The sequence below is a fragment of the Caretta caretta genome, chromosome 22 (genome assembly GCF_965140235.1).
Source record: "Caretta caretta isolate rCarCar2 chromosome 22, rCarCar1.hap1, whole genome shotgun sequence".
Classification (NCBI taxonomy): domain Eukaryota; kingdom Metazoa; phylum Chordata; order Testudines; family Cheloniidae; genus Caretta; species Caretta caretta.
Window position 1 is genome coordinate 11,076,177 of NC_134227.1, and position 24,985 is coordinate 11,101,161.

General features: G+C 44.1%; 1 protein-coding gene across 4 annotated transcripts in view; it reads left to right on the forward strand.

Annotated features, from left to right (window-relative positions):
• The first annotated feature begins 952 nt into the window (after positions 1-952).
• Positions 953-24,985, forward strand: part of PRDM10 (PR/SET domain 10) — a 74,089-nt gene continuing 50,056 nt past the window's right edge. The window contains exons 1-4 of one of the 4 annotated variants that reach the window (XM_075122205.1): positions 953-1,193; positions 18,863-19,010; positions 21,435-21,599; positions 23,480-23,539. In XM_075122205.1, coding sequence (XP_074978306.1) covers positions 18,960-19,010; positions 21,435-21,599; positions 23,480-23,539 — 276 coding nt within the window. In that variant the 5' untranslated portion in view covers positions 953-1,193; positions 18,863-18,959. Of the gene's footprint in view, positions 1,194-13,557; positions 13,734-18,862; positions 19,053-21,434; positions 21,600-23,479; positions 23,540-24,985 lie in introns of those variants that run through there. The other 3 variants (XM_075122203.1, XM_048827611.2, XM_075122204.1) reach the window with 3 other exon arrangements.

Consider the following 24,985-nt stretch of genomic DNA (forward strand, 5'->3'; position numbering starts at 1 on the left):
AACTGACCACCCCCACAAAAAACAACAACAAAAAGAAAACCAACATTCTCAAACAAAAAGTGAGTTTAGGTTAGATTTTAAATTTATTTTTTCCCCTACAGAATAATACAGTGAAGATGAAAGGATCAATTATGTCATCTAGTTCCTCCCTCCATAAAGCATCCCTAGAGCATGTGCACCAGTGCTTTATTGTGTCTATAATATAATAATTCCTTACATTTATACAGCACCCTTCATCTCAAAGGTCTAAAAACCCATTACATATGATGCAGGCACAAGAATGCCTTTGACTCAAAAGTGCAGCCACCTCTCAATGGCAGGGGGCCGCACCCCAGTGCGCAGCGGGAAGGGTGGGGAAATGTAGACCAAGAGTACCAGGCAGAAGCCCCCTCTTACAAGAAATGTCCCCTGGGCAGAGCAGATGGAGACACAGGATGGAAGGTCCCATCCCTGAAACGCGCGCACGCAGCAAATGACACTGAACTCAGTTTACCTGGAGGATGAAGGGCTGGCTGAGTCCTGGAGTGGGGGGCCTAGAGAAGAGAGAATAGGCTGAGGGGCTGGGTGTCAGGACCCCTGGGTTCCATGCCCTGCTCTGTCACTGCCGAGCTAGCCAGCCCAACTCTCCCTGTACCCATCTACTTGCTCCCCTTACCCCTTGGGTCATTCCCCCCACCAGCAGGGGGCGCTGCTGGGCTTCCCTTCTCCCCATCTAGCCAACAGGGGGCACTGCTCTACTCCCCTCACCTCCTCCCACAGCAAGAGGGCGGAGCACCACGCTGAGAGGAACACTGTGATTGGCGAGCAGGCCGCCGGCGGAGCTGCGGTTGGATGAGAGCGGCACTGTGATTGGTGGGTGGTGCTGGGGTGGGGTGGAAGCCCTGGCAAGGGTTCCCCCTTTCCTGTGGACTGGGGGGGCTTTGCTTCACCTTCCCCCTGGGGACCCGGCCGCTTTGTGCTTTTTTGGGAGGGGGGTGCGTTTGCCCGGTCTCCCCGGGCTCGGGATTCCTGGCCAATCAGCATGCGGCACTGATAGCTGTTGCCAGGCAGATTATGGTAATGAGGTCCGGGCGGCCGCCCCCCCTCCTGGTCTGCAGCTACCATTGTGAGGTGAGGACAGGTGGGGGGGTTTGGGGCAGCGGCGGTGCCTGCGGCGGCGGCCGGGGCGCGGCATCCGCATGGGACCCCTTCAGGTAACGCGATGGGACGGTCCGGGAGGGGAGTCTGGCCCAGGGGCACCGCGGAGACATGCCAGGGATTTGGGCTTGTTGTTTTAGTCGCACCCAAGATGGCGCCGGAGCCGGCGGCTCCTTAGCGCTGGGGCCGGGACAAACCGTTCGCTCCCGCGGGTGGGGGGGAGTAGGGCGCTGTCATTTCCCCCCCACTTGCAGGAGAGGTACAGTCCGCTTCTTCCCCCCCTCCCCGATCGGGATCCCCCACCCGCCCCGGACAGGGGGGTAAGGGGCTGCCCCCACTCGACTTCCCCCCCTCCCGGATGGTACAGTCCGGACCCCGGCACCTCATTAACGGGGGGGGTGTCGGAGCCATTTTACCCCCCCCCCAACACGCTGGGCATTTTGCCCCTGTATGGCCCGTTCATCTTCCCCTGCCCCCCATGGTTGGATCATTCCCCTTCCCCTCGGCTTCGGTCTTCTTCCTCTCCCAGCCCATGCGGCGCAACCTCTCTGCCTCTTCCCCCCTCCCAGTCCCAGAGTGGTTGGGGCTGAGTGACCGTTGGGTGCCAGGCCAGCTCTGGGGGCTGTTGCGCCTCACGCTTTGTCGAGGGGAGAGGAGTCTGTGCGGTGGAGCGGTCCTTGTTCTGATTGGCCAGAGACTTCGCACCCCTGTCTCCCTTGGATCCGGGGGGGGGGGGGGAGAGGAGGGTCGCGCCCCCTCCTCTGATTGGCTGGTGCCGGGGGTGTCTTTGTGTGTATGTTGGGGAGACCGTTAGGCTCCAGGGCGGGGGAGAGGTTCTGCCCCGCACTCTGATTGGCTGGGGTGTGTCTTGTCCCCCTTCTCCGATTGGGGAGGGGAGGAGTGGGGGAGACCAGGGGGCTGCAAGAGCCCAGTTCTATTGGTGGGGCTGTTTTTCTGCCCAGGCCCCCCCCCCCCCCGTGATTGGCTGTCCAGGGCGGGCTTGGCTGGTGCCTGCTCCTGGTGTGCTGGGGACTGAGGCCCAGTGGGTTCCTCCCCACGCCCGGCACGAGCCTGGAGGGTTGCCCGGCATGCAGGTTGAGGGAAGAAGCCGGGGCGTGGGCAGGCATCTTGTGGGTGCTTGGGAGGTGCCACTGCAGCACGCGGGGCCTCTCCGGATCGAAATGCGAATGACTTGCCATGCAGCCACCTGTGCGGGACCCAGATTTGACTTCGGGGGACGGGAACGTTTCAGGATTTCTCCATTTGAGCGATCGCTGTCCTCGAAATACTGTGGCAGGGCTACCTTACTGAGACTACCAAGCCCAGCATTGTTGGCACTGTGCGGTTTTTTGTTGGGGGGTGATCCTTCCTCCCTAGCTCATGTCACACGACTGTGGCCTTAAATCACCGGGGGCTGGGGGGGGAGCTGTTGAAATGGGACTGTATTGAGGTACGCTGACAATTTGGGATCTCTATCATAGAGCCAGCTTTTGTCTTCCAAATCTTTTGAGAAGTTTAAAATGGCATGATACTTTAATCTAGAGATTTAGCAAAAAGATAGAAACACAAGTAGAGGAAAGCAGAAAGAAATACAGAATTGGAGCAATTAGGAGATAAAACTTTGGGATGAGTGTGGTGAGCAAGAGGAGGAATACAACAAAATGACAGATGTAGGCTGGGGCAAACCAAGCAGTATTGTAGTGTTGATATGTTTCTGTCTCCTCCCTTTATGGAAGTCTAAGAATGCTCTGTACCTGGATGTTCTGTACATGTCAGCTTGTGGCACATGTACTTTGATAAAGCCCCTTATTTTGCTTTTATCTTTTCCAGTTTCTGAGGCCTCTGTATTTTTTTTTCATTAGGTAGCTTTATTTTACTAAAAGAAAAGGAGTACTTGTGGCACCTTAGAGACTAACAAATTTATTTGAGCATGAGCTTTCGTGAGCTACAGCTCACTTCATCAGATGTTTACCGTGGAAACTGCAGCAGACTTTATATACACACAGAGAATATGAAACAATACCTCCTCCCACCCCACTGTCCTGCTGGTAATAGCTTATCTAAAGTGATCAACAGGTGGGCCATTTCCAGCACAAATCCAGGTTTTCTCACCCTCCACCCCCCACACAAATTCACTCTCCTGCTGGTGCTAGCCCATCCAAAGTGACAACTCTTTGCATAATCAAGTCGGGCTATTTCCTGCATAGATCAAGGTTTTCTCACATCCCCCCCACCCCCATACACACACAAACTCACTCTCCTGCTGGTAATAGCTCATCTAAACTGACCACTCTCCAAGTTTAAATCCAAGTTAAACCAGAACATCTGGGGGGGGGGGGGTAGGAAAAACAAGAAGAAACAGGCTACCTTGCATAATGACTTAGCCACTCCCAGTCTCTATTTAAGCCTAAATTAATAGTATCCAATTTGCAAATGAATTCCAATTCAGCAGTTTCTCGCTGGAGTCTGGATTTGAAGTTTTTTTGTTTTAAGATAGCGACCTTCATGTCTGTGATTGCGTGACCAGAGAGATTGAAGTGTTCTCCGACTGGTTTATGAATGTTATAATTCTTGACATCTGATTTGTGTCCATTTATTCTTTTACGTAGAGACTGTCCAGTTTGACCGATGTACATGGCAGAGGGGCATTGCTGGCACATGATGGCATATATCACATTGGTGGATGTGCAGGTGAACGAGCCTCTGATAGTGTGGCTGATGTTATTAGGCCCTGTGATGGTGTCCCCTGAATAGATATGTGGGCACAATTGGCAACGGGCTTTGTTGCAAGGATAAGTTCCTGGGTTAGTGGTTCTGTTGTGTGGTATGTGGTTGTTGGTGAGTATTTGCTTCAGATTGCGGGGCTGTCTGTAGGCAAGGACTGGCCTGTCTCCCAAGACTTGTGAGAGTGTTGGGTCATCCTTTAGGATAGGTTGTAGATCCTTAATAATGCGTTGGAGGGGTTTTAGTTGGGGGCTGAAGGTGAACGCATTATTAAGGATCTACAACCTATCCTAAAGGATGACCCAACACTCTCACAAGTCTTGGGAGACAGGCCAGTCCTTGCCTACAGACAGCCCCGCAATCTGAAGCAAATACTCACCAACAACCACATACCACACAACAGAACCACTAACCCAGGAACTTATCCTTGCAACAAAGCCCGTTGCCAATTGTGCCCACATATCTATTCAGGGGACACCATCACAGGGCCTAATAACATCAGCCACACTATCAGAGGCTCGTTCACCTGCACATCCACCAATGTGATATATGCCATCATGTGCCAGCAATGCCCCTCTGCCATGTACATCGGTCAAACTGGACAGTCTCTACGTAAAAGAATAAATGGACACAAATCAGATGTCAAGAATTATAACATTCATAAACCAGTCGGAGAACACTTCAATCTCTCTGGTCACGCAATCACAGACATGAAGGTCGCTATCTTAAAACAAAAAAACTTCAAATCCAGACTCCAGCGAGAAACTGCTGAATTGGAATTCATTTGCAAATTGGATACTATTAATTTAGGCTTAAATAGAGACTGGGAGTGGCTAAGTCATTATGCAAGGTAGCCTGTTTCTTCTTGTTTTTCCTACCCCCCCCCCCCCCAGATGTTCTGGTTTAACTTGGATTTAAACTTGGAGAGTGGTCAGTTTAGATGAGCTATTACCAGCAGGAGAGTGAGTTTGTGTGTGTATGGGGGTGGGGGGGATGTGAGAAAACCTTGATCTATGCAGGAAATAGCCCGACTTGATTATGCAAAGAGTTGTCACTTTGGATGGGCTAGCACCAGCAGGAGAGTGAATTTGTGTGGGGGGTGGAGGGTGAGAAAACCTGGATTTGTGCTGGAAATGGCCCACCTGTTGATCACTTTAGATAAGCTATTACCAGCAGGACAGTGGGGTGGGAGGAGGTATTGTTTCATATTCTCTGTGTGTATATAAAGTCTGCTGCAGTTTCCACGGTAAACATCTGATGAAGTGAGCTGTAGCTCACGAAAGCTCATGCTCAAATAAATTTGTTAGTCTCTAAGGTGCCACAAGTACTCCTTTTCTTTTTGCGAATACAGACTAACACGGCTGTTCCTCTGAAACCTGTCTTTATTTTACTACTGCACATATTGCTTACATAACACTGTAAGGGTATGTTGCTGTTTCCCGAACAATTTAACAGGCAAGGGCCCTGACTCAAATTCCTTAGAATCTAATAGGCTATGTCTACACTACAGCTTATGTCGGCAGAACTTAAGTCACCGAGGGGTGTGAACCCCCTGAGCAATGTAAGTTACACCTACATAAGCGCCAGTGTGGATAGCGCTATGTTGTCAGGAGTGCTTCTCCTGCCCACGTAGCTTCTGCTGCTTGCTGAGGTGCTTTAATTATGCCACCAGGAAAGCTCTTTTCTGTCAGCATAGAGCGTGTTCACCAGAAGCGCTGTTGAAGCACTGTACAGGTAGACATGCCCTAAGTCTGAGTAGTTTGATGTGTGGGAGATCCGTCTTAGCACCAGAAGGCAAAGCAGTATCTTAATAAGATTAGAGCAAGAAATCTTTGTGAAAGAAGGAAGTTTGAAGGAGACTGTGCCAAATTTAGTGGGCAGCATAAAGACTAGAAGGCCAAGAATGGGAGAAAGACAAAGGGAGTAGTTAGAGAAGCTGATGTGTAGCAGCTTAGTTAACAAGAGGAGGTGGAGGATGAAATGAGGACACAGATTTAGGTAGGAGTTTGATGAAGTCGTTGTAGTCCAGTTAAAAAGACTAGGACTGTTTCTTTGATAGACAGATCTGGGTGCAAATTACAGTTGGGAGTTTGTAAAAGGAATCACATTTCTTTTAGTAGAAGATTCCTGTTATAATTTGCAACCCACAGTCAGTTGGTATGATTGCGTTTTGAAAAAATTCAAGCATCAGAATGTTACACTGTCCTGGGATTCATTCAGAATGGTTGATTCCCTGTTATACTCCATGGTTAAAATAAATAGATTTTTAGCAGCTAAATCTAATAAACTGTGGGAAACGATTTAGGAACATCATAATGAGATTTTAGATGATCAGCTAATATGATGACGGACATGATATAAGAACTAGATAGATCCATTCCACACAATTTGAGTAAAGATTTGTTTGTGTTTGGCCAAATTATTCTCTCTATTATATGGTTAAATAAATTGCAACCATTACTCCTGTCCTGGAAATAAATAGACTTTTGTGTCCTAGCTGTAAGTGTGATTTCCATCTCTATTCCACCAGTGAAATATAAATCTTGTGGTCCTACTTTACCTGATTACTAACATCCAACCAGAATGCACTAGAGCCAGAGTTCCTTGAAATAAATACGTTTTTGATGAATGAAAATTCAGAAAAAAGACAGCAGTCATGACTCAGTACTCAGTGAGGTTAAACATATTGCACCTTCCAGCCTTCTTGCTGCCATGAGAGCAAATTCTTCCAAAGGTTCTCAGAAAATTTACTGACTTACCTCCCATGTGTGCTGGGATAATTAAGTTAAGTGTAGGATACAGCTTGTTACAGACACATGGGTTCCTACTTTTGAGCATAATAAACCATTTTGATATTAAAAGCTGGATGACAATTCACAGCATAATTTAGTGTAAAACCCACCTTGCATGATGATCTTGCTGTCCTTGTATATGATTAGTGGTGAAAGAGAGTATTCAATGCTCAGCACCAATAGCATTCAGCTAATAGCCATTCCTGTTTTTGCTGTAAGGAACCTCAGCATGCAAACCTCTTCTGTAGCCTTGAGTAAATCAAAGCAACTGTTTTATGCAGCCAATATTGTAAAGGGATTCTCATTTGAGATATTGCCATGGTTTTGTGATTCTCTGAGCTGAGAGGTGGACCATTACACTTGCATAGCTCCAGTCTTTTTCCATCTTTATCCTATCAGATCAGGGGCAACAAAGAATGTTTGGAAACCCCTTGATTTTGGTTTCTCTGTGGGATCTCCGTAGCTGGGCTCAGCGGGGGCACTGCTTTAACTCCAAGGGTCCTGCTGCAGAATCTGTCCTCTCCATTTGTCAGAGTCTTCTGCATATTCTCACCATTGAGGAAAGGTGCCCTTTCCCCAACAGCAGGAATATAAAAGGGCAACACCCTTGAAATACATATACTGTTTAGTATTTTGTATGTGTGTCCACTTCAGGAACCCCCATATCAAAAATCCCTATGGAAGAAGAACCAAAATATATTGAGCCCAGCTATTCCCAGGAGAAAAATGCTACCTCCAGCCACGGTTTCCAGCTGAGCGACTCTGATCTGAGAATGTCTACACTACAGCTTATGTCGGTATAACTTATGTCACTCAGGGGGGGTAAATAAATCACCCCCAAGCAACATAAGTTACACCAATATAAGCGCCAATGTGGACAACACTGTCAGTGGGAGACCTGTGGGAGACCTTCTCCCACCGACATAGCTTCGGTTGCTCACGGGGGCTGGAGTAATTAAGTCAACAGGAGAGCTTAGTGTGGCGACATTAGAGAGCTTACAGGGGTGCTGCGGCACTGTAAATTCTCTAGTGTAGCCATGCCCTGAGTCTCCTCATAAGGAGATGAAAGAAATCACTCTCCTTCTTTGCTTCCCTGAAAAAAAGGTAGAGAAAGAATTACTGTCGTGGCCAGAAGATATTGGTATGGTGGAAGCTGTTAATGGATGCCATCAGGCAGGTCTTTGATCTATAGACCAGGGGTTCTCAACCTTTTTCTTGCTGAGGCCCCCCCCCATCAATATGCTATAAAAATGCCAGGGCCTGGCAGAGGGTGGGGGGGAGAGCGTGAGCCTCTGGGCCGGGGTGACCCTTGGGCATAGTTTTACTTCTCTGCGGGGGGGGAGGCAAGGGCTGGCGAGGCTTGAGCCAACTCCACACAGCAGGGTGTAGGGAGGGAGCGCCACCTCCATCCCTTGACTCACTCAGGAGGCCACCCAGCCTGTCTGGGCTGTACGGGGACACAACCAAAAATATAACTCCGGGGAGGGGGCTGGTGTCAGTTCAAAAAGTTTGAAAATAGCTCAGGGTGCAGGCAGAGGGTAGCTAGGGGCTATGTGAAGTGAGGGGAGTAGCTCAGGGTGCAGGGAGGGGGACAGCTAGGGGCTGTGTGCGGGCAGGGGGGTAGCTCAGGGTGCAGGCAGGTGATAGCTATGGGCTGTGTGCGGGCAGGGGGTAGCTAGGGGATGTTTGCAAGCAGGGGGTAGCTCAGGGGGCAGCTTGGGCCTGTGTACAGGTCGGGGGGGCTCCCAGTGCGGCTCCCAGCTTCAGCGGGGAGGGGGGCGCTGGGGTTCCCTGCTTCAGCCATCCACTGTTCCTGGCTTGGGGGGAGCATCAGTTTCAGCCCTGCACCACTCCTGGGCTGGGAGGGTGAGGGGGTGCCGGCTTCAGCCCGGCACCGCTCCTGGCTTCAGTGCTGGGGCTCAGGGAAATTGGGTTTCAGTAATGAGGCTCCGCAGCCCCCCCGAAAGGGCTCACAGACCACCAGTTGAGAACTGCTGCTATAGACAATCACAGACCTGGTTAAAGTCATGGGTGTGCTAAACATCCTTCTTTCTGGCTAGCTGGAAGGAGCAATTAAATGTTCCTTTATGAAGCGAGATAACTGAAAACTATAGAAGCTTCTGGCCAAGGCAGTGGGCTACATGACAAGGCTTGAGAAAAAACTAACCCTGGGAGAATAAGAGGGTTTCCCTGGTACTGGTTGTAAATGCAGGGCTAGAAGATTGTTTTGACAGGCTCTTTGTGAGAGGCAGAGAGCCAGCAGACAACCAGCGAAGCAGTCATGAGCATGACCCAGAAAAGGATCAGAGTGACAGCTCCTTGAGCATAGAACTAACTGGAGGAGCAGACTTGGAAATAGTGAGCAAGGAAACTGCCTGCTGTTTTTTTGTTTCTACTGTATTCAGGGATGCAAGACTTTGTGTATATTCTTTGTAAATAAATAGGATTGAACCAAAGAAAGTAGCTGAGTGTTTCATCAGTTTCTCTGCCTAATGGAAACAACACTGCAAGGCCCTATGTATTGGCTAACCATTCAGACCAAACGAGCAACACTATCTGTGCCCCAAAAAATGTGAAGCGAATGTTCTGTGCTCAAACACCATAGCAATTATTGTAATGTAAGAACCTAAATAGAAGTGAAAAGAAATGGAATCATATGAGAGGAGGAAAGCTCTTTGGAGAGCCTCTCAAGAAAGCAGTTATATAGGCAGTGGACAAGGAGCAGATGTCTTTTCCCTCTAAGCAGATGGAAATATATACATCATTTCATAGAAATAAGCCCTACTTGTGGGGCTTCTCTGCCTCCATATTCATTGGACCAGAAAACAGGTACTTACCATAAGATGACCTCGGAACTGACTCAGAATCAACTTATTTCAGAGCACTTTGCTGTAACATGACCTCAGCATGATTCACCACCTTGCCTGCCTAAAGATCTGTGTCCCATGGGGAAGACTCCTCAACTTTGCAACTCCTGGGGCTTCTGCTTTGAACAGGTAGTAAGGAGTATGCAACAGAATCTCTTAGCACCCTCCCTCCCTTCAACCTCTTCTTAATCAATTCTTCCCTCTTCTCAGTTTGTCCATTTTCCCCAAGAATTCCAGATACAGGAAGTTAGTTCAGACTGGAGTAATAGAAGTTGTTCTAAGGAAAGAGAGGTACCAGGAAGTCAACTCTTCCTTCTTGGTTTTCAAACAGTTTGATGGAGTTGGGAATTCTGGATTTATATCTCTTTCTCCAGAATTTCTGAGTCATCCCCAGTTCAATATCACTGTTCCCCAATCAATAATCTGCTTAGTTTACTGGACTGAGAAGCACAGGGTCAAAGCAGTTCATCCTAAATCGAATTGACCAGATCCACATCAGTGGATACCAGTCTTTTCAGCTGGGGAGGCCATTCAAACAATCAGTTAATGCAGGGGCCAACTCTTGCAGCACCAGCTTTCCAGAACTAAGGTATGTCATTAGCTCTCATAAGGTAAAATTATCAGCATGTCTTCATTATAGCCAATACTATGACCATGGCCATTGCTTGCCAGCTGGGGGACACCAAACCTCATTCTTTGTACAAGAAAGTGATGTACTTTCCCAGGTATTCAGAGATAAATATAGCCTCTCTGAAAGTCTTTGATACTGAAAGGAAACTCTTTGCCACTGTCTTCTAGCTCAGTCGGAAGTGAGTGGATTCATCATAATGGAGTTTTCAAACCTTCCTTCTCAAAAAGTTAGGAAACCCCAGTAATAGTATCATGCAGGGAAAACCAGTGCTTTGGCTAGACCCGTAGTTCGTGTATTTTCTGAGGCTGCCAGCAAGAATGCAAGCTGCAGTTTTGGTGATATGGATACTTGTCCACCGGAACTTGAACTGAGAATCCCATTAAAGCCAATAGCAAAACTCCCATTGACTTTGGTGGGGCTGGATTTCACCTCCCATCCGCAACTCACTTCACAATGATCTGATGATACAGGGGCTGATGTAGACTTCTGATTCAATGAGTACTGGAGGGAGGGGAACTGGGGGGGGGGTAAGAGAGGGCCCAGGCCTTTGGGGTTGCTGTCTTCCCTGTGGAGATGGGGGGCTCTGCCCTGCGTGCAGCTGGGGATCTGCTTCCAGTTCTATCTTTCCCTGAGCTCCAGACCCACTGCTGATGGGAGCGGTATCCCCGAATCTGCGCCTACCGCCGAGCTCTTGCCCTGGCAGGTTGACTTGGGCCCAGCATGATGATGCCAGTGGTGGTGATAGTGGGATCTGGGACAAGCAAGTTGCTCCCTGCACTACCTATGGCAGGTGCCAGACCTGATTGGTGCTGAAACTGCATACGCCAGTTTGCAACTCTGTTCACTCAAATTTGGCCTGGTTGTCCCTCCATCAGACCAGGACAAACAGACCCTTCGTTGGAGGGGTGGCCAGGCTGAATTTGAGTGAATAGCATTGCAACCTGACACAAGGGGTCACAGTGCCACTCTGTCAAATTTGGCCTGGCAGCGCCTGCATCATGATGGGGGGACAGCTAGGCCAAGCTTGAGATGGGGGTCCTGTGAAAATGCACTGAGTGCATATTGGTTGGTCTGGGCCTGATTTCTGTGAGTGCAGTTGCACCTGTGGACCTCGACTAGAGCTTCCCTGGGGTGCTAATAAGTTAGTCGCTACTGTTGTAAACTGGATTCAAACTGGTGGTCTAGAAATGAAGAGCACGGTTCTCTTCTGTCCGCATCTGAAGCCTTCCAAGTGTTTAAAAAGGTTTGTGTGTGTGTTTGTTTTTTAATTATTAATTTGGTTAAAGACATTTTGTGTTATGGAAGATATTTACCAAATAGAAACATCAATTTTCGTATAAATGACAGACATTGCTGCTGGAATTCACTCTGAGGTGAGGTTACACTGGTGCTATGAGTACAAAAGTAGAGGGTATTTATTATTCTGTATTTGTTATAAAGGTGCCACTGTCCCTGTTCAAATGACTTTCTTAGCTGAACGGTTATTTTCTGCAAGTAAAAGGTTAGACCCCTGTTATTCAGAGAATAAATTGAGACAAATTAAGAATTTTACGTTTGTAAAATTTAGTAACCAGTATACGAAACAGCTCCTGGCCCTGACACTGCAGTAACAGAAATACCAAGTGACAGATTATTTGTCATTCTCTAATTCAAAATCCATCATATCAGTAAATGGTTGAGCAGCTTTATTTTCTAGTGAACATTTCTCAGACTAAGGGCATGACTGAATCAATGTAAGTGCAGCTGCTTGTGCATAGTGCTTCCTCCAGAGCTGCATGCTGTAAATGTGAGAGCTAAATACAAATTGGTTAGGGGAGGGGGCAGAACAGGGAGGAGGTGGGGGCAGCCATAGAAGGTGAGGGGAGGAGGAAGGGGGAGGGAATTGCTCCTTCCCTTCCTTGTTCTTGCCCCTGCTGAGTCCAGTTACCCCTAGTTTCTTTTTTCCATGTAATTGGTGAGTTTTAACCACCCTGTGGTGTGGGTCAAGCCCCTTCACTTGAGAATTCCTGAATTAAGCTCATTATTTTGTACATTTCCAGTTTTCCAAGTTGCTGCTGAGGTGCACACCTGCATTTTGTCTTGCCCCAATCTTCCCTCCAATTTTGGGGAATCTCAATGGAATAATATATTATTTTGTGTATGATTGTTTCAAAGAATTTGAAGAATTAATAATAGTGTTGCAGTTAGGGACAATATATGACAAGGGGAAGAAGTGAGACATGAGAAGGTATCAAAGGAATAAAGGCAGGTTTACACATGGGCTTGGAAAGAGATAGAGAATTGTAGAGGCAAGAGACTGGAGCAACACTGAAATTTTGGAAAGGTCAAAGAGGAAGCAAGTGCTGGAAGAGAAGAGGGACAGAGTCTGTGAGGTTTGCAGGAGTCCCCAGAGGATTTTAACAAAAGTAGGTCTATTTTAAACTGTATCCTGAAATGAATGAGGAGCCAGTGGAATCGTCTGAGGAGTTTGCTGATGGGGTTGCACTTTATAGATTTGAGAAGACAGGCAGCTGCATTCTACATGTGCTGGCATCTGGAGGGCGGGACCTAATAAAGGGAAATGTGTGGGTTTCACCTCACACCATATCCTGCTGTGTTGTTTATGCTGCATTCTATTGGTATCCTGTTTCTTTCACACTCAAGGATGATGATATGATGTATTTCTACCCATTAGCATTGCAGCCCTTGTGTCATCACCTGATTCCATACTGAGTGAGGCATGGCTTCTGTTTTGAGGAGGAAAATGCTCTCTTCAGGGGTGCTGTAAATGGTTTAGCATATTGCACATTGGCATACTGCTTAACATGCTGCTTATGCTCTATATAGGTCTCAGGGATGCTATAGAAATGCAAGTAATTGAGTTACATCAGGTTCACACTGCATCTGTATGCATCCCTTCTGACGCAGCAAAATTCCCCATTGGCATATTTGCACGGATATTCCTGTATTCCTAAGATGTCAAACTTCTACACGTGGTGTGGAAAAGCCCCCAAAATATTTGGAAAGAGAAATGTATACATGTAGAGAATGATCCATAGACAGGTAGCATGGATAGAAGAGAGTATTCCCTCATTATGCCAGAAGTTTGGGTATCCCAGGCAAAGGACAAGGCCCATGCAAGTCACCTTCTAAAATATGCAGAAGCCCAAGAAAAGATCTTTCATCTATAATTTAACGGAGGCACCAGTCAGAATGATGGACTAGCACAGATTCGACAAACTTTCCCTATAATTAAAATTAATTGCAATCTTGTGCATAGGGCTATATTTGAAGAAACTAGGTTGTAATTAAGCTAAATATTAATGAGAATTGTGTATTGTTTTTATGGTTTTATAGCAGGGGTGGCCAAACTTATTGGCCCTCTGAGCCACATATGACAATCTTCAGAAGTTCGAGAGCCAGGGCATACCTGCCGGGAGCCGGGGGTTGGAGCTTTAGCCCCGCTCTTGCTGAAGCCCTGAGCCTTGGCAGGAGTGCCCCTCAGGGCTGAAGCCCCAAGACCCCCCTCCTCGCTGGGCAGAAGCCCCTACCACACCATGCTGCTGCAAGGCAGAGGTCCTGAGCTTCCCCCACCCAAGTCTGGTAGGTGGAGAATGGTGGGGTGGGTGGGTGGGGGTGGGATTGGATGGGACTGGGGTGCTCTGCATGCCACACTTTAATGGTAAAAGAGCCTCATGTGGCCCGCGAGCCACAGTTTGGCCACCCCTGTTATATAGGCTACAGACAGTAAAGTAAACAGTTCATGTAACCCTTAAGTTGGGCCATTGTGAAGTCACTGTCAACTCACTCAATTACCACCCTTTCTCAACAGCTAATCTAAACGCAACATTTCTGTTGGGTGTAATGAGTCGGGGGAGACTGGACACATGTCAAGAATTTTCCTTGGTAGATGACTTGACCCAGCTGTCACTGCCTTTTAAAAGTTCCATAGCCACATGCCAGCTTGGGTATCTGTTACTCCACTGTGCACTGAGCCAGTACTGCTGGGAGAACTGAGAAAAGATCATAGGGGAGTCCTGAAGTGCAGAGACGTTAGCACTTATTTCTTATAGGTCAGAAAGCTGGAGTGGATCTTGAGGATGCTTTTGGAGGGAAGAATAGCAACCTCCCAGATTAATTCAAGGAGGGTCACCTATGCATAAGATTCAGCAAGGAAACTTCTTTCAGCCTGTCCCCTTAGCATCCTTCTATGAGCTCAGTTTTAAAACTTATTCAGGTCTGGTCTGCACCTCAAACTTAAGTTGACCAAGGTACATTGCTCAGGGCTGTGAAAACTTGCATGCCCATGCAATTGCAATCTATAGTTAGGTTGACCTAACTCCCAGTGTAGACACAGCTAGGCTGACAGAAGGATTCTTCTGTTTACCTAGCTACCACCTCTCAGAAAGGTAGGTTACCTATATCAGTGGGAAAACCCCTTTTGTTGATGTAGGAAGTGTCTACACCATGGCGCTATAATGGCAAAGCTACAGCGCCATAGCTGTGCTGTTGTAATGTAGGCACCCTCAGGTATTTACATTTCCTGGCATTCTCACCTTCAATGTCTCAGGGTGGAAAGTGACTTCTAACTAAACCATTTTCAAACTTTCTGAAGTCGTGGACTCTTTTTCAAAGGCCTTGTCTCCACTGGAAGTCTTTTGCTCCAATTTAGCAGCACTGGCGCAAATGCACTGCAATGATTACAAAGAGACTTGCAAATTCCCTTGTGCCTTGTTCCAGGGAAAGGTGTTTTGCTGTATATTCTGATTATTAAAATGGAAGGATAAAAAGACTAATGAAGAACCAATTTTTGATAGCCATGTATTGCAGCTATATAGCCATTCAAATCGAACAATAACTTACCAGATTTCTTTTTACACTAATTGAATCAAAGGCATGAACAAGTTCTGCAGCTTCTCAAAAGAAGGTGGTTTTCAGAACCAACGTGGTCTAATAGTTACAACAAGTGACTGGGATCGAGTATTCTTGGGTTCTATATGTGGCCTTGGACAAATCACTTAACTTCTCTGCCTCAGTTCAGCTATGGTGTAAGCAAAATTTCCTCATTTGTAAGCAGTGAAATCTTCACTGTTCTCTGAACAGAATCTAAATACATCAGGCCAGATCTTCAGCCACTGTATAACAGCATAGCTCCATTGAACTGGAGCTATAATGGAACTATGCCAGTCGATAGAAGCTGAATCTTTGACCCACTGAATGTAGACCAAACTTCCTCTCTTCCTGAGATTTGGTTTTATCAGTAACTCAGAGCCACAGCAAAAATTTAAACTACACCCTATGCTTTCTCCCTAAGCTTGGTTGTTCCTGGTGTTTTCCTGCTGTGATTATATTGTAAAGTTCAGTTTGGGGGCCAAAGAGTCATCCCAACCTCCCTTATATTCAACATAGAAGAGTTATTCCTACCACCGTGAGCCAGCAGGAATGAATCAGCATCTGCCTTCAAGATTTCAACACCTGTTTAAAGGGGGAGTCAGTCAAAAAACTCTGCCACCCTGTTATACCATCTGTTAATTGGTTATATTCATGCCTTCCACTTAATTCAATGCTTGGTTTACTTGATCAGATTCTTAGTAACCAAATCTCTCTCTCTCTCTCTCGTGTGTGTGTGTAAATAGAATAAATAAACCAAACAATAAAACTTCAGCATTTATTTTGATCTATTTTGATTGTTTTAGGCAGGTAGTTATTTGGATAATTGATTAAAATACTGGGTATGCAATTAATTAATTCAGTTAATACCGACGGCCAAAAACTTAGAATAAATTGATAGAAAAGGAGCGCAAGAAAGATTGTTACGATATTAAGATAAATTCAGCTAAACGCTGTCTTGTTCAGACTTTGTTATTAATATTATGAACACTGTCATGCGCTACACAATCCATTATATACACCCTGGTGATCATAGGGCTAACAAAATCACTGAATTATTTCAGTTAAAGGAAGGATTTGATAAGAATAAGAAGAAAGTCTTATAATACTTACCTACATTACAAAGCACTTTGAGGTGTTTGGATGAAAGATGCTATAGAAGGTCAAAATACTATGTATTATTATTTATTATAGTAAACTCTTTCTTTAACACCTTATAATGTAGCCTCTTGGACAGCAGTGTTAGATGATTCTCAGCACTGACCATTGTTCAATGCAGCTAATAGTGTTTTTTTCTTACTAGTAAGATCCCTGACTAAAGCGTCACTCATTGATTTGACATTGCATTTTTTCTTACCTCTTCATCTCTTTGCTCAGATTTTAGGATATATATACCATCACTCATGAATGTAACATTTCTGTTTTCTTTTCCCCAGAGTCTAACGGCATGAGTGTTTATGAAGTCACATGACATATCCTACTTTCTTCCGTCACCCCTTGGGTTGAGCAAAACATGCATGCGATGTGTTTCTTAGCATGAGGGAGTCAGTGGGAGGTTGTTACCAGTGATGATAGCATGACATACTGTCTAATAAAGCACAAAAGCCTCTTTCCTCCGTTTGTTGTTTCTCAGTGTGGCGATGGTGTTAATTTTTCCATCACTCCACGGAGTGACATTATAGTAAAGCTTTCCTGAATTATTGCTTTGTGCATTGCAGGGAAGGCCTGTGTAGGATGTATGTGCTCAGGTCCTGCAAGGCTCCTTCATTGTTTGCGAGATTAACAGAAGGCAGAAAATGCCTGCTTTTTTCCCTTTTCTTTTTCTAGCTTGTCAGTGACAAACCGAATGTCAGAATTTATGGGAATAAATTATGACTATAATAATTTGCCTTTAAAATGTAAATCAAGGATAGCATCAGTGAGGGACTGTCAAGGTTCCTTCTCCACTCTGAACTCTAGGGTACAGATGTGGGGACCTGCATGAAAGACCCCCTAAGCTTATTCTTACCAGCTTAGGTTAAAAACTTCCCCAAGGTACAAACTTTGCCTTGTCCTTGATCTGTATGCTGCCACCACAAAGCGTTTTAAACAAAGAACAGGGAAAGAGCCCACTTGGAGATGTCTTCCCCCAGAATATCCCCCCCAAGCCCTACACCCCCTTTCCTGGGGAAGGCTTGTTAAGAATCCTCACCAATTTGTACAGGTGAACACAGACCCAAGCCCTTGGATCTTAAGAACAATGAAAAAATCGGGTTCTTAAAAGAAGAATTTTAATTAAAGAAAAGGTAAAAGAATCACCTCTGTAAAATCAGGGTGGTAAATACAGGGTAATCAGATTCAAAACATAGAGAATCCCTCTAGGCAAAACCTTAAGTTACAAAAAGACACAAAAACAGGAATATACATTCCATCCAGCACAGCTTATTTTACCAGCCATTAAACAAGAGGAAATCTAACGCATTTCTAGCTAGATTACTTACTAACTTAACAGGAGTCGGAAGTCTGCATTCCTGATCTGTTCCCGCAAAAGCATCACACAGACAGACCAACCCTTTATTCCCCCCCCACACACACACACACACCTCCAGATTTCAAAGTATCTTGTCCTCTCATTGGTCATTTTGAGTTAGGTGCCAGCTAAGTTACCTTAGCTTCTTAACCCTTTGCCGTTGAAAGGATTTTGCCTCTGGCCAGGAGGGATTTTATAGCACTGTATACAGAAAGGTGGTTACCCTTCCCTTTATATTTATGACAGGGACCTTCTGCTTTCTTCCTGTTGCACAGGCAGGTGCTGGCATCAGATCAGCCCAACTAGACAGCCAGTATAAAATAAAGTTAATTGGACTTGCTGAAAAATCAGATGGGCTCAGCCTCATGCTAATTCCTCAGTCTATGATTTAATATGACATTGGAGATGAAGGACTGGGAAGGTGCTGAAGGACTGACTAACCCAATCAGCAGAGCTGTAAATTACACTTCTAAGATTCCCGATGGCAGCTTGAGAGGCTCTGATAAAATCGCAAGGGGTGAATAAAACCTAGCATGGAAGCAATTTGTCAGGATTTCCAGGCTTACATCGATTAGAATTTAAGCTTCATTGTTCTTCTCTTTCTCTGTTTAAAAAAATGTCTAGTTTAATAGTATGTGAAATGCCAGCTGGGATTGCAGACCTGTGCATGTGGAGAGTTGCCTCTAAAAGCAGGATCGGTTGCACTAAAAATTAAACAAATACATTGAGAAAACAGTGGCTGCCTCTGAACATAATGATTATTTTTGTGAAAGACTGAGGTTCAATTCCCAGCACTGTCTCTTGATCCGTAGGCCATTAGAGGCTGCAAAAGTTGTAGACGGAACACCTTGTTGCCAGGAAGAAACAAACCCCTTCTGACCAGTGCAGGAGCAGTAGTGATGGGATTCAAAGGGAATCCAGTCTAACCCTAAGCTGATGGATGGTCTCTGTAATGTGATGACTTTGAGGGAAGGGAAATGGATCTTTTTTAAACTCCTCTCTCTGCTCTGCAATGATTATCACATTCAGTGCTGCAGGATGGGAGGGTTGCTCCATGAGTATCTGTTTCTCCCAGGCCTCCTCAGAAGCTCTGCTGTTTGCAGTTGTTGGCCTGTTTCCTCATTTACTGTAGATAGAAAATACTGTACAGCAGGATTTGGGAAAGAGAACTGAGAAAAAATATGTTCATAAAATTAAGACTTCTTCTGTCATAGAAGCACATCCCTGCATGTGGTAGATAGTAACACCTTTCAGCTGCCTTTCTGTTACAATTGAAATTGATTGCAATGTACTCGGCTGTTTAATATCTTGGGTCTCTTTTCTCTCATTATAGCCATGTTACAGAAGATCACCTTGTCTTGTGTGAGTAGAGACATAGCGAACAGATGAATCTATTCAGCCAAACACTGCTCCTGTAATTAGCTATCACCATGGAGCACCACAGCAGGGACGAGATGGACTCAAAAGAGGAAAGTCCACAGGTGTGGTCTGAATCTACTGAGCAGGAACAGAATACTGCTCAGGTGACTAGTGGCTCCTAGAAATTTCTCTAATTATTTCTTAGAGTGAGGGATTGAGTTGGGCTTGCTTGCAGCAGGTCAACAAGCTTGTACTTTTTTTCCGGAGCCTGCCACCTTGTGCTCCAGAAGCTAAGCTTGAAAAGAAATCGAAGCCTAGCCCCTATGTTTGCAAAGTAAAGCTTTAGCAATTGAACTGAGTGTAAGCCAATGCTGTGACGTGTGTCTGAGTTTGCAGACAGCCTGAAACAATAGCTCTGAGAGATATTAACTATCTCTATTCATTTTGAGGGGTGTGATCTCTGGAGCCTATCAATGGTCATTTAAATGTCAACATTGTTCACAATTTCACTGCTAGTGTAAGCACGCAGGGCGGGGGGACAACAATCCATAAGAAGCTTTGCACAATCTGCTGGTACAGGCATCAGAAGTGGACATAGCTGGGCTTGGAAGCATGGGTGGAAGCTTGGGAAAGAACCACAGTTTCTTTCTTTCTAATTGGACCTCTGGTTAAAGTTTTGTGGTAGTGTAGGAGGGAGTGATGCCAAAAGGAAATATGTAATTTCCAGTGACTGCTACAGCCAAATCCTTCTTTTATGTGTAAGGATTCATCAAATTAGTCCAACTGATGTCAGTAGGATTAGTCACATGACTAAGACAAGACCATAATACATATGTAGTAGATTCCTACTGCCATTTTTTCATTGTAAACATAACAGAAAGTCACATCACACATCCTCTTTTCTTTAATTTTCTAGCACCAATGTGGATCAGTTCAAAGCATCACTGTCAAGAGTAATATCGTATATACAGATTTTTTTTTTAAACCATGGTTATTATTGGGCCTTAGATTTATAAAAATCTCATTTACTTTACATTGCTTCTGTTTCACTCTTTGCATTCCACTCAGTTTGGACAGCAAAACTGAGATTGATTAGTTTCACATTAGTTTCAAATCAGTTTCACGTTTACTTCTCAAATATTAGTAAGATACCTTTCTCAGAGTCTCAGCAGTGCAGAGGAATGATTTAAAATATACATTAAAAACAATTATTCAATTTTTGTTGAGCCGAATTTGCACAGGATTGTGAGTAAGGCCTTGGAATCCTGGCTGTCCCAATAACTTGCTCTCTGGACTTTGCAAGAAACTGCATTTCTCTGTACCTCAGCTCCTCCAGCTGTAAAATAGAAATAACAATACTTACTACCTCTGGCTATTGCACAGGGGTGTTGTGAGGGTTCATTAGTATTTTCACAGCATCCTGGAAATGAAAGGCACTGTATTCATACTATGTATTAGTCTCATCATTGTTATTAGTTTTGAAATGGCATTTTATTTTACAAGATCTACAGTAGTGCCTAAACTAAGATGCTTATGTTTTTTCTTAGAAAAAATATCCCAAAAGATCAAGCAAAATCAATTATTTTATAACAAGTTTTAATAAAATAAGATTAATTTTATTTCAGACTCTGTGAAAGTGCAGTACCTGCGTATACTTTGGCTAAGATACTTTGGAAATGGAGATCTAAAGTTAGGTTCCTCACTCCATATTCAGGTGTCTAAATAAATGGCCCAGTTTTCAAAAATGCTGAGCACTTCAGCTCAAAGTTGTCAAGAAGAGAACACTTGGCTACTGGCAACAAGATTGAGAACAACTCATTTCAGACAGGCCACCGTGGACAACAATTTCCAGTCACTACCTGGGTAGATATGAACTGCTGGCCTGGAGGTGCAGTCTCTATATCCCATTAGCAGCTTTAGGAGCATCAAATAGTTTTTGCGATTATATTTTTTTCCCATTCAAATAGCTTTATGAATGTACATCTTACAGGGAAACAGTCCCACATATCACATTCTAATATCACAGATATAGTAGTATCATTTGCAGCAGCATCAGTAAGTTAATGAACTATTTTAGCTGTTCAAATAAGAACTAAATAATTACCACCCAAATACAAAACTGAGTGAATGAAATAATATAAATCCACAAGATTGCATTAAAATAAATTGAAAAAGTATACAAACAATTAACAAGGCTTGTCCTGTATCATATCTACTTCTTTTTGCAAAAAGCAGAAGGGAGAAGAATGATCCAAGAACTAAGTGTTAGGGATGGCTGTGTATAAATATTTATGTCTCTAGTTAAAATGCAGAGTAAAAAGGAAAAGTTGTAGTGATTTTTATGTCCAGGTTTCTACCTCACTGGCATTTAGATTAGGCTTCTCAGTTCAAATTATACAATGATTTTTGTGTTATGTCCATAACAATTGGCTATGTAGAATGGACTCAGGAGGCCTTTACATGATGAATTTGGCTATTCTGAGTGTGTTTGTGGACACTTTCACAGAGACATTTATTTAAGGATATCATCTTCATTTCTTCTCCAGGTGCACTTTGTCCCTGAAGGTGGAACAGTGGCACAAATTGTGTACAGTGATGATCAGGACCGTCCCCCGCAGCAGGTGGTCTACACAGCAGATGGCACCTCTTACACCTCAGTGGACACCTCGGAGCACACGTTGGTTTACATCCATCCTGTGGAGGCTACGCAGGCACGTGTAGTTCCACATCCGTCCCCTTTCTGCCCCCTGTGGGCCTTACAGAGTAATAATTTAATTCAGGATTAAAGCCAGCTACCTGCAAAGTTATATGGTTTGTATTAATGGCCATCAGCTGTGCATAGCCACCTCTCTAACCATTGGTGAAGAGGGAGTATGTACTATTCATTCCAGTCAACTCTGCATATGTGGTAATCAAGGGATGTCGGGGCTATTAACCACAATGTACTGGCTATTGCACTTCAGTTAGACTGGACTGTAATTAAAGGTGTTTTTAATCACTGGAGAAATTCTGCCTGCACTATATATATATAAAAGGCTAAAAGCTGTAGGCTGTGAATACTTAGGAGAGGGAAGAGGTGCTGCTTAATCCATGCTTTTCTTGGAAACAGTCTCCTTATTTTGCACAGCACAGTTCTGGTAATTAATAATAATAGAGTCTGCACTTGCACAGCACTTCTTGTCATAGGATCTGAAAGCATTGGCTCTAACCCAATAATCCTTATTTAGGCAAAAGAATTGATTTCAGAGGCCTGATTTTTGTCCTGCATAATTATTAGATTAAATAAATATCTAATAACTGCTGTTCCTGATAGTATATAGTTTATGTGATATATATATGTATGTATCTAAATCTCCATGTGTATATATAATATATTTAAAGGGAGAGAGTCCTTGTCAAGAGCATTTAATCCCTTTGCTGATATGGCAGCATTCATATTAACATTGTAAAGGAACTGTATTTGGTATATGGGGCAACACCAGAGTTGCCTTTTGCCTCATTTTCCACCTATGTCATACAGCTCTGAGCTAGTATATACAGAGTTTCTCATACTATGGTGCATAGGCTGCCAGCAGTCTTCAAGTCCCATCCAGTTTGAGAACAAAGTAGTGAGGGACTGAGGTGTTGAGAGGAGATGGCTCACAAGTGGAAATTGCCTAGAAAGTTACTAATCATGGACCTCAAAAGGCCCTCAGACTTAGATGCTGTAGTTTGTAAATAGGACAGTAACTTAAATCTGAGCACAGTGCATTATAAAGCACGGACTGAGTTTTTACCGTATTGTGTTTATTCAACCTACAGCCAGACCCCTTCAAGCTGTGATATTTTTAAATCTCAGAAGCCAAGTAGAGTTGACCTTGGTCAGTACTTAGTTTTCCTAGGGTTTTCTCTTCCCAGATGCTGTGAAAAGCAGTGACTGTGGTTCACTGGGTGGCACTCCTTCTAGTTATCAAAACAATGCTGGAGGTGTCATTTCTCACATGAGACTAAAACCCAACTTCCTGACCACTTGTCGCCATTAAAGATTGTTTAAATATAGGAGCTATTTGATACATCTTCTCCCACACTTGCAGAATGATGGAATTAGTAGTCTCCAACTTCTTTGATCCTGGCTCAATTCCATTTTACCTCTCTAAATCCCCCTGTAATTAGAGTTGAATCCAATATGTCTAAATTCTTGCCCTAAATTGTTCTGTAGTGTTGCTGTGTACTGTTAAACAGCTGTTGTATTTCATCCTAGAGGTTGTTACCCTTTAGCAATGGAGAAAAATATTATTCCATATATACGATCAGTAAAGTCTATAAACACCTGTTGGGTATCTGAATGAAAGGTGCTATATTAATGTGAAATTATTATCCTTTTATGGAGCTGCCACTAGTCTATATGGAGGCCACTGGTTTCAGTTTAATTTCTACATACATAGGGTTACTGGTATAAATTGAATACAGCTGCCACAGTAATATGCACTTTAGAACTTCAATAAAATAAATAATTCTTACATAGGTTGCGTCTTAACAGGACAGTAATTCTCCTTGTGTGATTTGGTAGTAAATTGAGGCCTGATTGGTAAGCCTTTTTCGCTTTGTTTAGACTCTGTTTACAGACCCGTCCCAAGTGGCTTATGTCCAGCAGGATGCCACAACACAGCAGGTGAGAAGCACTTTTTTCTATTGAATCCTGAATACTACAGTGAAGGAATTCTCAGGGAATGCAAAGGGGCACTGTGTATTCTACTGTGGATTTTGTATTAGACTGTGATACTTTGAGTTATGTCCAAAACAAATCGTCAGTCATTCAGTACCAGCTTCTTGGTGATCACGAGCAACCAACCTTACAATAACAAGCCAGTGCTATCTTGACCAATGTGTGTGTAAATGAGTAGAAAAATTGTAGCAGAATTCAATTTTAAGCTTTAAAGGAGTTATATTACTACTACTCTGATTTGTTTCTCCTTAATATTATGAAAAATCCCTCAACAGTGTCCCTTTAAATGGGAGAATCGATCTGTGTGATTTTTTTGTTTTGTTTTGTTACTTCTTTTGGTTTTTAGTGTAGTCACAGGTAGCCAGGGCTTCTAAGTTTCCTCATACAGGGTCTGATCCAAAGACCATTAAAGTCAATGGAGTCTTTCTACTGATGTCAATGGACTATGGATCCAGTTCTTAATTTGCCAAACATTTCTCAGGTGTTTCTTAGGAAAGTAATTGTAAGGGCTAAATAGTTAAATTACTTGGTCCATGTCTGATATGTGTATTCCAGGCTTTCTGCTTGATGTGCTCACCAGTTTGAAATTGACTGGGAGCAGCATAAAATTGAGAACTGTGGTTGTGAAGGCTGGATGATGTAAGATTTTTTTTTCTGGGTGGGTGGGGAAGGATTGTTTTTCATTGTATCTAATATATATCTAGGGACTGGATAGTTCAAGGAAATGGTAATAAGATATGGATACTTTCACTTCTAAGTTATTGGTTCAAAGTCAGCCCTAGTCATTACTGATTTAAAAATCATTACCATTTGATAGCTGTTTCGTAATCTGTATGAAGTGAAATGGTAGCTCTCAATCAGTTCCACAGTATAAAAGCTACCACTACAATTGACTCTATCCTGCAACCTTGTTGACAGCCTCAGCAGAGACTCGAAGGAATGAACGGAGACAGAGAACAAGGTCCTTTCTCACTGCTAGAAAGAGACCCTCCAAATCAGGGTTGAGGCACATTGGTAGAATGTGAAGAAAGCTTTCAGTGCTGTTGTCTGTGCTCCACCTATTCTGTGAATAGAGGATTGCAGTCCATAGTTGCCAGTCTGGCATTTTTTATTAGATTGGATTCACATTTAAAAATAACAAACATCCCCCACCCTTATTATTGTCTGTTTAATCTGTGTTTTTTCAGCAGGCTTTTAGCTGTAAATGTATGATCAAACTTAAAATCAGAAACCTTATGTACACAATGCAAGTTATACACTTAAAACACAGCAAAGATACTGGCTCCCATCCCCACACATACGGTATCTCCTGATAATGACAGGATATGCCACGTGAGTACTAAGCACTTTATCTCTATATCCCCAACCCTCCCACCAAGTTCCCGCCCCTAC